The 14,512-nt window shown below is 35.0% G+C and overlaps 1 protein-coding gene across 1 annotated transcript in view; it reads right to left on the reverse strand.

Annotated features, from left to right (window-relative positions):
- The window catches only part of PAFAH1B1 (platelet activating factor acetylhydrolase 1b regulatory subunit 1), a 67,654-nt gene that overhangs the window by 6,478 nt on the left and 46,664 nt on the right, over positions 1-14,512 (reverse strand). Inside the window, exons 3-8 of the mRNA XM_006099163.3 lie at positions 12,691-12,775; positions 12,374-12,448; positions 11,067-11,273; positions 4,200-4,368; positions 1,396-1,498; positions 348-576 (exon numbers count right to left, since the gene is read on the reverse strand). Of these exons, the coding sequence (XP_006099225.1) occupies positions 348-576; positions 1,396-1,498; positions 4,200-4,368; positions 11,067-11,273; positions 12,374-12,448; positions 12,691-12,775 (868 nt within the window). The remainder of the gene's footprint in view (positions 1-347; positions 577-1,395; positions 1,499-4,199; positions 4,369-11,066; positions 11,274-12,373; positions 12,449-12,690; positions 12,776-14,512) is intronic.

Below are 14,512 nucleotides of genomic sequence, written 5' to 3' on the forward strand. Positions count from 1 at the left end.
GCTACAGGAGGGGGCAGGGCCACCAATCTATGGGGGGGGGGGGGGGTGGAAGGTACAGGAGGGCGGGGCAGCGGGCAGAGAGCTACCGGAGGACAGCAGTGAGCTACTGGCGCACAGATTTGTGCGCAGGTCTACTAGTGTGTGTGTGTGTGTGTGTGTGTGTGTGTGTGTGTGTGTATAAACACCTGCAAGTTGAAAAGAGTAAAAAATGATAAGATTCATAATTCTGGAATACAGATTTTTAAATGCATTAATGGCTCTGAAATTGAGCATCAGAAAAGTTACCTAAGGTTCTGAGCTATCAGCAATAAAATAAAATCATGAAATGACACATAAATCATAGTTACCTCAGATCCTGTTGCTTCAGAGATGGAAGTATATGAGCTTTCTGGAGCCCAGGAAATGCATTCTACCACATGCTCATGTTCTCGAAGCTCAGCCTTGCATTCCTTTGTTGCTACGACCCATACTCGCACAGTCTGGTCATTGGAACAGCTGGCTATCAGAGTGCCATCCTGATTTGGCCGCACCATACGTACCCACTCTCTATGTCCTGTGAATGTCTTTACACAGTAGCTGTCAAAATAAGTAATAATTTATGTTGTGAATGGTAATCCATTGGGACACTTCCCAGAAGCAATGCAAAACTTACAATGTATACTGGAATGAAGAGAATGACAACAAGTTAGTGAAATTGTATGCAAGTCAACAGAATAAATGTACATTCCTGGTTAATAAAAGATGGGGACAGGCTGGAAAGTCAAACATCAGTTAAAATAAGCTTATGGGAGAATCATTAAGGAGCTAACCAAATCAACAAAATCTAAAAAGTAAAATATAGAGAGAAAATCTTTTCAAAATTAAACACACACAATAAACCTAACAAAAATATTTCTAGCCATGTTGGGGGAAAAGCATGCTCTACTAATCTGGGTAAAACCAGTAGGTTAAGGTTCTATTTTAACAATCATGTAATTCTAAGCACAACCAAATTAAACCTAATAGGGGCATACCTGTACAAATGTTATCTACATTTTATTTCAACCCACAGAGAGATAACCTAAAAGAAGACCACAGAGAAAATAAGCCATTACATAGAAGATGGCTTTGAAGGACATAGATTTTCTTTTATAATTTCTCTGTTCTTTGGAGGAAGATACATTTAGATATCAATTTTGACAAAGGAGGCATGAACATACAATGGAGCCAAGATAGTCTCTTCAATAAATGGTGTTGGGAAAATTGGAGATACATTTAGATATCAAAACTTAGTTTTAAAGTACATAATAAAATTGCCATGATGATCATTATGGGTAAAAGCTAAAATTATTGGAACATTCAGAATACAATTTTGTTTAATATCTCTTTACCAGATATTCAACTAAATCTACTTACCCAGTTTGTACTTCCCACATTTTTATAGTTTTATCTCTTGAAGCAGACACTATATGATCTCCATTGGGCATGATGGCTACTGAAGAAACATTGTGGTCATGGCCTAAAACACATAACACAGCAACATTATTAAATAATATGCCACCAAGAGCAATTAAACCTGTTTATCACAAGATTTCACCATGGGATTTTAAATAACACAGCAACTTTAAATACACTGGGCTTTATTATAAATATGATTAAAAACTTGGATCTACACAAAAAAGGAACTAGTACCAATAAAATAATCCACAATAAATAGCCAACTCAATTTATGATTAAATTTCAAACTGTACAACTGTTTTAAAACCATAAGGTGTCAGTTTCATCAGTATCTGAATATATAAGTGTGGGGCAAAAGAAGGTTTATAGCTGTGAGTATGCAAAACACAGTTTATTCTTGTATTATTCTTTATAAATATTGTATTATATCTTTTTTTTTTTTTTTTTTTTTTTTTTTAAATATATTTTATTGATTTTTTACAGAGAGGAAGGGAGAGAGATAGAGAGTTAGAAACATCGATGAGAGAGAAACATCGATCAGCCGCCTCCTGCACATCTCCTACTGGGGATATCATCAGTATCTGAATATATAAGTGTGGGGCAAAAGAAGGTTTATAGCTGTGAGTATGCAAAACACAGTTTATTCTTGAGCCAAACCGGTTTCGGCTGTATTATATCTTTTTATTGTTATTTCATATCCTTACTTATGATTTATCTTTTAGGTAATGATGGCTGGTAATTGAACTTACTTTTGCCCACCCCTGTATTAATACACTGAATGTTTATGAATGAACACTAGAAAAACATACAAATATTTCCACTGTTCATATTCTACGATATAAAATAGAAATAAAGCTAAAAGGACTAGGTAAGAAAAATGGGGATACGATTCTATATTTAAAATAGTGGTTGAAATTATCTCTTGTTGATATTCATGGTGGTAAAAATGCATTATTCCATATACATTATTCACAATCCTAACTAATCAGTTATCCTTGAAGGAAAGAGCCCCAGGGAGTCCGCAGATTTTATGAAAGGATTCAACAGAATTCCTCTACTTGGTAAGCCTTGAATGCATTTAATTAGGGAAGAAAACACACTCTTCAAATTACACTCTCTATGTAATCATGTAGCTTACTCAAGTGCCAGCATCTCTGAATAATATATTTAGAAAAATATTTTATTACTAACACAGTATGCATTCCTTATATAAAATCCAAACATTTAAATTTCATCATGTTTAAAGAAACAAGTCTGGTTGGTGTCGCTCAGTGTTTGAGTTTCAACTCACGGACTAAGAGGTCACTGGTTCGATTCCTGGTCAGGGAACATGCCTGGGTTGTGGGCTCAAGATCCCCAGAGGGGCGTGCAGCAGGCAGCGGATTAGTGTTTCTATCTCTCTATCCCTCTCCCTTCCTCCCTTTCTAAAATCAATAAAAACATATTTTAAACTAAACAAATAAATAATAATAAAAAAACCACAAAGAAACAAAAGCCCTTATTTACTGAGCACCTTCTATGTGCCAGGTATTAAACCAAGATAATCAAGTACAGAAAACCTGTGCTTCACAGATATTGCGTTTTCATCAACATCAAAGAAAGATCCTTCACCAGCAAAAAAATAAATAAATCAATCACGATGCACTGAAAAGCTCAGATTGATGAGCAGCACTTTTTAGCAATACGTTTTTTAAAATTAAGGTATGTACATTGAGTTTTTAAAAATACAGACTACTACTATACACTTGATAGAACTGTGTAGTATAAACACAACTTCTACTATATGCCCTGAAACCAAAATATTCATGACTCACTATATTGTGATATTTGCTTTATTGTGGTGGTCTGGAATTAAACCCACAGTATCTCCAAGGTATGCCTATGTGGTCTCATTTTATCCTCACGACAAGCCTATAATTTAGGTATTATTACCTCTATCTTGCAGATGAAAGAGGTTAAAACTTCCTAATGCCATTATTAAACAAGTAGGGAATTTAAACCCAGATATCTGGTTCCAAAGCTCTTTCCACAAAGCTAAACTGACTCAGAGAACAGTCTCCATGACAAAACCCAGACAACAACCTAACAATAAGACTATAGTATATGTATATTAAAAAGTGAGCAGGGGAATCTGGATTCCAGCTTTTACTATACCCACTCTCTCTCAACTTCAGTTTCCCAATTGAGAAAAATGATTTAAAAAAGACAAATAAAAACATCCTACTAACAACTTCATTTTCTCAAAAACAGATAGATGTCCTAGCAGTTTTTCTTATTAAAAAATATTTGTGAAAACAATTTTCATACTTTATATGAAATACTTCTAAGAGATACTTAAAGCATCATAACAAAAACAACTCTCAACTATGGCTTATCCATGGACTATCTACATCACGAAGTCCTTCAACAACACAGACAACTAAGAATTGAATGAAGGGAACCTGCACACGGATAGAAAACAATATTCTTGCCCTAACCGGTTTGGCTCAGTGGATAGAGCGTCGGCCTGCGGACTCAAGGGTCCCGGGTTCGATTTCGGTCAAGGGCATATACCTTGGTTGCTGGCCACATCCCCAGTATGGGGTGTGCAGAAGGCAGCTGATGGATGCTTCTCTCTCATCGATGTTTCTAACCCTCTATCCCTCTCCCTTCCTCTCTGTAAAAAATCAATAAAATATATTTAAAAGAAAAAGAAAACAACATTCTTATTTCTGGAATGCCATGTGAGAAATCAGTATCAAATACCACCCTCTATTCCTTACCGTGCATGGTTCTGATGCATTCAAAGCCCTGAAAATCCCATAGTTTAATGGTCATATCTGCAGAACAGGAAGCCAGAAGCTTGCCACTGTGGTCAAATGAAATATCCTGTACAGAGTCTGTATGCCCCTTAAGAGTTCGTTCAAAATCTCCAGTCTCATAATCCCACACCTGTCACATGAACAAAAAACTGGTTAATATCAACCCATCACTTTGTTTCACATTTGCACTCAGCAGGCTAGTCTGGCACCTTACTAATTAACTGAGAAAGTGACAAAGGGTCACTGTCTCAGAAATTAGCACATCTTCAGTATAAATTGGTCTTTCCTCTAATAGAGAAAATTGATGGTGCAATTTTTAAAATGGACCTCTAGTACATTATCTACCATGCACCTAATTATGCTAGTGATTAAGTATATAAAGCCATAAGACAAAGTCCCTTCCCAATCTGACAGTAGGCAACAGATATGTTAATAAGTAAATTTTAGTACAGAGAGTTTCAGGGGGCTATGATAGGCATTTATATGTAGAATGAAAGTAACAATGAAGGAGTACTCAATTGTACTAGATAAGTGGAATTCAGATATCTAAGAGGCCAAGAAAGGACTTCACATGATGTAACTGTCCATGAAAAGCAGATTAACAAAAGAATGTCATTCTGATGTAAAAAAGTCACAGTCACATATTTTAAAGATAACTTTTCTAAAATAAAGAAACAATGAGCTATCAAGAATAAATATTAGAAACGCATCTCAAGAATATACTAAACTTTCATTCTGGTGGCCAAATGCAAGTGTGAAGTTAATCTTTCACCAATACCAATTATACTGCTCTAAAGTCAAATGATTAATTCCATTTTTCCCATAATAATTTCAAATTTATCTGTGGTAGGGTATATACCAACCAATTTAGAGAAATGTAGAAACTGCATTTTGAAAACTTAAGAAACAATATAAATATCCAACATTGGCGAATGGCTAAGATATAAAATTTGCAACTATAATGAATTTATGACATGCATACAATGTTACATAAAAAAAATTACACAATTATATAAAAAAGAACCTAAGAAAAACTATCTTTGAAAAATATTTAACAGAAAGCTTCTGTACCCTTCCCAATATAAACAAAATTTTTTCTATGTAAATGTTTAAGTACTCCTACATGTGTTTAATTTTGTGTAACTTTGTTAGACTTATCCTTAATTGTGGTTTCTTGATGATACTATAAGTTGCATTTTTAAATTTCAAATTTCAATTATTCATTGCTAGTTTATAGAAATGCAGTTACATTTTGTATATCGACTGTGTATTCTGTTAGTCTGTTAAATTCAGTCATAGTTCTAGTGGCTTTTTTGTACGCTCTTTGGAATTTTCTACATAGATTGTGTCTGCAAATGAAGTGTTTCATTTCTTTCTTTCAAATCTGTATGCCTTTTATTTCTTCTTCTTCCTTACTGCACTGGCTAGGCACTCCAGTATAAAAGTGTATACAAGTGGTTGAGACTGGACATCCTGCCTGGCCTTGGTTTCTGATCTCAGAGGAAAGCATTCAGTTTCCACCAGTAAGTATTAGGACCACTGTAGGTTTTATCAGACACCTTTACCTTTTATCAGGTTACCTCTCCTTCCAGTTTTTCAGTTTTTCTCATGAATGGATATTGTAATTTTTCAAATGCTTTTTCTGAATCTATTTTTTTTAAATGTTTTCATTGATTTCAGAGAGAGGAAGAGAGAAACATCAGTGAGGTATTTGTTCGGCTGCCTCCTGCCCCCTACTGGGGATAGAGCCCGTAACCCGGGCATGGGCCTTGACTGAGAATCGAACCTGTGACCTCCTCCTGGTGCACGGGACGAGGCTCAACCAACTGAGTGACACCAGCTGGGCTATTTTTGTGGTTGTTGTATCACATTGATTCATTTTCAAATGTGGAACCATTTCTTGCATACTGGGTGCACCTACTTGGTGATAATTATCCTTTCAATGAATTGCTGGGTTCAATTTGTTTATAATATGTAAAGGAGTTTACATCTGTGTTCATACAGTATTGGTCTATAGTTTGTTTTTTGTAATACCTTTGTCTTATTTTGTTATCTAAGTGTTTAATTTTGACACCAAGAGTTCAGAGGAACACAAGGTGTGATCTTTTTTTCTTTTTTCTTTTTTTAGAGAGAGTGGGAGGGGGAGAGACAGAGACAGAAACATTGATGTGAGAGGGACACATCAATTGGTTGCCTCTCGCATGCACTCCAACCAGAGCTGGGGATTGAGCCTGCAACTGAGGTATGTGCCCTTGACTGGAATCAAACCCGGGACCCTTCAGTCCATGGGCCGATACTCTATCCACTGAGCCAAACCAGCTAGAGCAAGGTGTGATCTTGAAGTTCATTCCAATTTCAGTTAATTTTCTTTCCATGTATTCATTAAATAACAATAAAACATTTTCTCTAAAATAAATATAGCCAGAAAACAAACTCTGTTTCTTCATAAATGGTGAGCAAACGGCATTTCAGTTAGTTTATAAATGTCAACAATAAGAATTGTTTACTTTATATTTACCTTTTGTATGATCTATAAGAATAAAAGCATAATATGCTAATTAGATCGGACAACCTTCCGGACGAAGCCGGGGCTGCGAGGGAAACCCGAGTCCCGGGTGCCAGAGGGAAGCTGGTGCCGAGAGCTGGGGGAACAAAGGCCTACACTTGCACGAATTTCGTGCATTGGGCCTCTAGTTATAAAATAATGCTCATGATAAAAAACAAACAAACTATAATGTACTTGAAATAAAAGAAATTTTAAAAATCCCTTATCTTAACAATGGCATGGTTTTTTCCCCATTTTTTTCTATGCCCTTTAAGTATAGTGACTATGTATATTTCATTACTCAATTTTTCCCTTCACTTCTTATGAGTTTTTCCATGTTGTTAAAAACTTATAGCATTCTTGCCCTGGCTGGGTAGCTCAGTTGGTTAGAGCATCATCCCAATATGACATTTATGGGTTCAATCTCCAGTCAGGGCACATACAAGAAGCAACCAATGAATAAATAAATAAGTGGAAAAACAAACTGATGTTTCTCTTTTGCTCTCTCTTTTTCTAAAACAGAAAACAGCATTCTTAAAACAATAACAACAAAAAACCTTAGCATTCTTTAAAAAAAAAATTCCTATGGTTGGCTAAATTTTTTTTTCTTATAGGAAACATATAAGTGAAAATCTTTGAATATTGAAAAGTATCTGTCCTCATTTTGCAATACTTACGTCACACAATAATGGGAAAAAGAAAATTGGGTCAAAAAGTATAAACTTTCTAAGCTCTTCATATATTCTGCTAAATTGTTTTCCCATTAGATTATATCAAAATAATGAGAATGCCTGCTTCATCAAATTCTTACAACCACTGGGAATTCTCATTTTAAAAAGCGAAATAGCTTGACAGATTTTATACATATTATAATTTTAATTTGAATTTCTTCTATTAGTACTGAGGCCAAATTAGCTATTTTTCTTCCTCTACGAATTACCTCTTCATGTCCTACAGTCCATTTTTAGAGATATTTCTGTTTTTCATATTGGATGAACTGTTTATATATTAAAGTTGGCAACCCTTAATCTGCTTTATTAGTTTAATGTATTTTGTTGTGTTGCTGTTCATGTTTTAAAACATTTAAGAATTAGTTCTAAATGACAACCAGAAATATTTCAAAAATTTAAATGGTGCAATTAAAAATATTGTTATGAAGCCCCTGGCTGGGTAGCTCAGTTGGTTGGAGCATCTTCCTGTGCACCAAAAAAAGTTGTAGGTTTGATTTCCAGTCAGTGCACATACCTAGATTGAAGGTTCAATCCCTAGTCAGGGTGTATACGGAAGGCAACTGATCCATGTTTCTCTCTCACATAGATCTCTCTCCTCCCCCTTCCTCTCTCTCTAAAATCAATAAACATATCCTGAGGTGAGAATTAAAATTAATTAATTTAAAACAAAAATACTATCATAAACTATTCCAAATATCTATCCTCTAAGTTTTTCTAAATTATTATAGTTCAAATGTTGATAATGTAAATGAGTGGTTCTAAAAGGAAATTTCTGACATTAATAAATGAACACAAACTTGCTGTATTTACCAGATACACAAGAGAAATTATTTAATATAATTTTAATTTTGTTATTGATAACTGTAACATTAGCTACAGCTTTTTGAGCCCTTACCATCTATCTATTTAAGTTTGCCAGGCACTATGCTACATACATTATGTATATATTACTTTATTTTAAGCAATAGAATCTTATGACAAATTTTTAATCCCCCTTCCCAACAAACGAGGTAACTGAGCCTTAAACATAATCCCTTTGCCCAACATAGTCACAAGAATGGTTGCCTCTTGCATGCGCTCTATGTGCTCTTTGTGTTTTCCTTTGAGTTTTTTGGAAAGTAGTTCTATCACAACCAGCACACTTAGAAATCACCTAACTTTAACACAACTGAACAAAGAAAATATATAGAAGGAGAGTAAATTTTTTGTTTTCATTCCACAAATTATCAAAGGAAGTAATTTATGAGAAAAAAGCTTTATGTATAAAAATAAACAGAACATTATTTATGACAGTAGATGACTAAAAATAACTTAAAATCCAAAGGAAGATCTGTTAATGGTGCTGAAATATTGCTGACACGAAGTACTTTAGTATCTGACCACCACTGTGGCAAGCAGTTTCTCCGTAATAACGCATTTAATCCTCCCTAAAGCCCTGAGATAGTTATTGTCTTCACTTCACAGATGAGGAAAGGTAAGCACAAAAAGTTTATCTGCCCATGATCACGTTAATAATTAAATGGCTGGGTCAGTACTTGAACCTACAACTTGGGCTCTGGACCATTACTACCCTATAATGCCTCCATATACAAATAAAACAATCAGTTTTAAATCATTAAAAATCATCATTCATTAGAAACAAAGAAAGGTGTTTCTAAAATGTTTAATCAAAAAAGGAAATAAAACTAAACACAAATGCTTGCTATTAATGAAACAAACATTTGTGCACATTAAATAAAGACTAAATGGAAGGGAAGTTAAGTAGCTGCTGAGATATATAGTTTGATTACAGATATAAATTTAAAAACTTCTATTTATAGTATTTTGTTCATGGAGTAAATGATGTTTGTTGGTTCTCCATTTTCTTTTTCTTTTTTATTGATTTCAGAGAGGAAAAGAGGGAGAGAGAGATAGAAATATCAATGATGAGAGAATCATCAGCTGCCTCCTGCTTGCCCCTAACTGGGAATTGAGCCCGCAACCCAGGCATATGCCCTGACGGGGAATCGAACAGTGACCTCCTAGTTCTTAAGTTGATGCTCAACCACACCAACCAGGCAGGTTCTCCATTTTTATAATCAAAGCATAGAAAACTTATTCACAGTTATAAAACAGATATAAATGACATAAACCTTGGCAATCTAAAAATAACAGGACTTATATAAAATTATCTGGTAAGTAAAGGGAAACAAATAAGTATGTACCATTTGTAATATTTTCAAGTTGACTCCACAGATATATTGTAAGATGGCATATTTACAGTTTTGTTTATGCTTTTCAACTACCACTGCAAAATTAATAGTAAATACTGAACACCGGTTGGGTTTTCCAATGGTTAGAGCATCACCTCGAGGACCAAAGGGTCTAGATTCGATTCCTGGTCAAGGGCATGTACCTGGGTTGCAGGCCTGATCCTGGGTCGGGGCTTGTGCAGGAAGCAACCAATCAATATGTCTCTCTCACATCGATGTTGCTCTTTCTCTCCCGCACCCCTCCTTTCTACTCTCAAAAAAATAAATGGAAAAAATATCCTGGGGTGAGGATCAACAACAATAACAACAAAAAAGACTGGGTTCAATCTATTAAAAAAGGTTTACTTTTACCCCTATGCCTCATGATAGCAGTGCAGTTTTTTAGTACACATAAGGGAGACTATCATTAAGTCAATCATTTACATACACATCTACATACATCTGAAAAATAGCAATATATTAAGGTTTTAGGTATGTAATCATCTCAGCCTACAGAAGTACATGATGCACATGTGAATTTAAGACTCTCTTCCAATGACTCTGCAGCCTGCCCCATGGATGGCCAGCCTAAAGGATAAAAGGAAGCCACTGATTTAGAAACTAAAGAAACCACATAAGAAAAACATAAAATAATGCTTAATATGAAGAACAAGTTAAGTATAAGTCACAGTTAACTGTTTCTTGCATTTTATGTTAGACTGCGGCTGTGTGATATATACACTCTTAAACCACATTCTCCTAAACCTCTCCAAATGAAACTTAAACTGAAATAAGCCTTAAAACAGAGAAACCTACCTAAACCTTTTAACTGTATTTTACTTGTCATTTTGCAGGTGGTTTATATAACTGCCATTGTCTGGATTAAAGGGAATTACAAAAACAACCTTTTCTCTGATTAAAAGATAAAATATTAAAATGTATTATGATTATTGTGGGGGGGGGGGGGGGAAAGAAATACATAACTTATAAAGTGATAAGCACCTACATTCCTACACCCATGGAGAGAATTACTATTTAGTTTGGCATCAAAGCCAATATTACACATATCAAGAAAAGTCTAATTTAAATAAATTCTCTATTGAATTTTTTTTTTTTTTTTTTTGCAGAACATATTCATCTGCTGAATTACTAGTGTTGTAATCCTGTATTTTCATCTATTACCTCTGCTTAAAAGTAAGGTACACACTTTCCCTCTTTCTAGGTCCTCATTTTCAGGATGTTTTTATTTCTTTCACCCAATTAAATTTAAATCTGATTTTAACAATTACCCTACTGCAAATCTTTCATTTTTAAAAATTACCTTAATTGTAGCATCCTCTGAAGCAGAGACCATAACACTGAACACAGGGTGGAAAATGACTCTAGTGACTGGACTCCTATGACCACTCAATGCATATTTTTCTGGTGGACGGGGAATCCATTCTTTTGGGTCTCGTTTCTGACCAAGAGGCCCACCTGATGTAAATTCTTCTTTTGCTTCATTTAGTTTTGATTCTAATTCCATAACCTTGAAAATGAACACATAGTTATATATACAGATAGACTCCAATTTTATTTGATATTTTAAAAAACTGCTTTTATTTTGTATCTATATATGCAGAATACTTTAAAATTTTTCATTAATTTACAAAGCATTCATCATTTATTAAAAATTATCTTCATTATCTACCATCAAAATTTTAGTGATATAAAAACCAAAAATTAAGAAAAATTCAGTATAACTTTGTCTTAACTACTTAACTCAAATAAAAATTTCAATTTATATCTACTATTTAGAGGAAGAGCAGTGCACCTGTGTTGGTCTCTCTATGTCTGTTACTCTTAGTAAACTCTTCCCAAACCAAGTTTACATTATACATGCTAGTAATATTTATAATAAAAGCCAACATTTATTTAATATCTATGTTTTAGATACTTTTCTAAGAGATTTTGATGCATTAATTCATTTTACAACAATTTATTTATTCATTCTAGCTTTGCCTACTAAAAATTTAAATTTTACGACCAGGATATTATTTATTGCCTTACACATAAAAATAAAAGCTCAAAGCGTAACCAATGGAGACAGACAGTAGGAGGGCAAGGGCATGTGCTGGGCGGGGACGGGGGTGGGGGGTGGGAGGGGGCACGAGCAGTGGGGGTGGGGGGTGAGCGACAGGGGAGAGGTCAATGGGGGATAAAGGAGACACATGTAATACTTTAAACAATAAAGAGTTTAAATGTAAAAAAAAAAAAAAAGCTCAGAGATAAAAATAACTTGTCTAAGTGCACATTTTAGTGTTCTTTTCTCAGCATCACATTGGCTCCATTAATTTTTCCCATCTAAACAAGATCAAGTTCTTAAGTATCAATTCCCTGAAGTCAGGTTTATGTAAATTCAACCCAGCCAGTACCCAGATTGCACAAGTTAGCATGAATCAGCTCTGATCTTTTTGGGTCAAAGTATTTTTTAATGCATAGAAAATATACTCTTATTTGCCTTTTCAAGATTAAATATAATTATTAATTATGTTAATATTTTCAGAAAGTTATGTTAATGTTTTCAGAAAGTTTATTTAAGAACATTCCAAATATAACCAACCAACTTTAAAGGAAAAACTTAGTTACCTTCTTTTGTAATCTAATAACAGATGTCCATTTTTTTTCCAAAAGACCAGCATATTTCTTATCTAATTCTTCATTCTAGAGGAAAAAATGAGAACCTTTTAAAAAATGGCTCAACTATGATAGTTCAAGCCATTCAGATCATTTGTCCCTGAGTCTAACTAAATATTACTAAAAATCTTATTATACTAAAAAAAGGTTGAAAACCAAGTTTAGTGCCACATAAATAACAAATGATAAGGTCTGTGAATAACTGAGGTGTCTGTTAATTGCTGATACTTCAGTAAAATCCACTTATAATTGTAAAAAGTAAAACATACCATATCTAATTCAGCTTCTTTTTTAAAAACTGAATATGCCTCTTCATAACCATTTGAACGAAGATAATCTGCTATAGCCCGATTTCTGAAAGAAAACAAATTCAAATGACTCCAAAAAACATAAGTATTTCACAAAAAAGGGACCTGCTCCACCTAAGCCTCTAAAACATTTAGCTTTGTCAAAGTACAGCTTTAATAATATATGTACTATATTATTCTTGAGCTTTTTGCTTTAAGTTTCTAATGTGTTGCTTACCTTACAAGCTGTGGGCACTCTACAGAGGTCAAGATATGGCTTATATTAATAGGTATCAATTTGTAAGAATAATCATCAATTTTATTCATGTTTACATTTAGCCTTCCCTTACTACTTGTTATAGACACTCAAGAACTAGCAACTGAAGTTTAGTTTTGCAGAAAGACTTGTTCTGATAAAATTATAATTAGTAAGTATTTTAATATTAGAGACATCTTTAAACCATTCAGAGTGGGTGAGCCCTAGCCGGTGTGGTTCAGTGGTTAGCATGTCGGCCCACACACTGAAGAGTATGGGGTTCAATTACTGATCAAGAGCACGTATCTGGGTTTCAGGGTCAATCTCCGGCCCCAGTTGGGGCACATGGGGGGGGCGGGCAACTGATCTATGTGTCTCTCACATCAATGTTTCTCTATCTCTTACTCTCCCCTCCCTTCCATTCTTAAAAAAAAATCAAAAAAAAAATCAATGAATAAAATATCCCCAGGTGAGGATTAACAAAACAAAAAAAAGAGTGGGTGAAAAAAAGAGCATAAGCTATAAACTAGGACTAAAACATCATAGACTAAAAACATTCATTTAGAAAGAAATTGAAGCTGAATTAGCAGATGCCTTTTCAGGCTCTCCTTATATTCCTTCAAAGAGAAAATCAGCTACCTCCCTCCTAAGACAACCTACTCCTCTATCAATTTTTGAGCCTTAAGTCCCCTGTAATATAATAGTTGCTTGGGATTTCCTTTAAAGCAATCTAAATAATTTAAAAAACTAATCCTATATAATAAAAGGCAAATATACAAATCAACAGAACCATGGAACCACCCAACGCTATGAGGCACACTGACCACCAGGGAGCATACGATCAACGCAGGAGCTGTCCCCTGGTGGTCAGTGTGCTCCCACAGCGGGAGCACTGCTCAGCCAGAAGCCAGGCTCACAGCTGGCGAGCGCAGCGGCGGTGGCGGGAGCCTCTCCGCCTCTGCAGTAGTGCTGAGGATGTCCGACTGACAGCTTAGGCCGTCTGACTGACAGCTTAGGCCAGCTCCCCGCAGGAAGCGGGCCTAAGCAGTCAGTCAGACATCCCCCGAGGGCTCCCAGACTGCACGAGAGCTGAAGGACCCCCACCACGAGTGCATGAATTTCATGCACCAGGCCACTAGTATGTATGTATGTGTGTGTGTGTGTATGTATGTGTGTGTGTGTGTGTGTATGTGTATATATATATATATATATATATATATATATATATATATATATATAAACACATTCTACATAAGCCTTCTTTTCCACTATTGCCCCCTCTATATTTCTATCCCTGAGCCAATTACTTTACCAGTGTTTTGGTGTTTCCTTTTCAGAGATAACCCCACCTATTAACACACATCCCCTGGAGTAGGTCTCTCTAGAGATAATCAATACTTGTTTTTAAAACCAACCTGTAGTACATAACATAACTAGTAATGTTCTACCACTGGTACAATAAACTCACTTCAATCCTAGCTATCATCTCTCTTTTTAAATCCCAAACCCGAGGAGATTGCTTTTAATGGTGTCTAAGAGAGAAGGAAA

The sequence above is a fragment of the Myotis lucifugus genome, unplaced genomic scaffold, assembly GCF_000147115.1.
Source record: "Myotis lucifugus unplaced genomic scaffold, Myoluc2.0 scaffold_262, whole genome shotgun sequence".
In the NCBI taxonomy this organism is placed as follows: Eukaryota; Metazoa; Chordata; class Mammalia; order Chiroptera; family Vespertilionidae; genus Myotis; species Myotis lucifugus.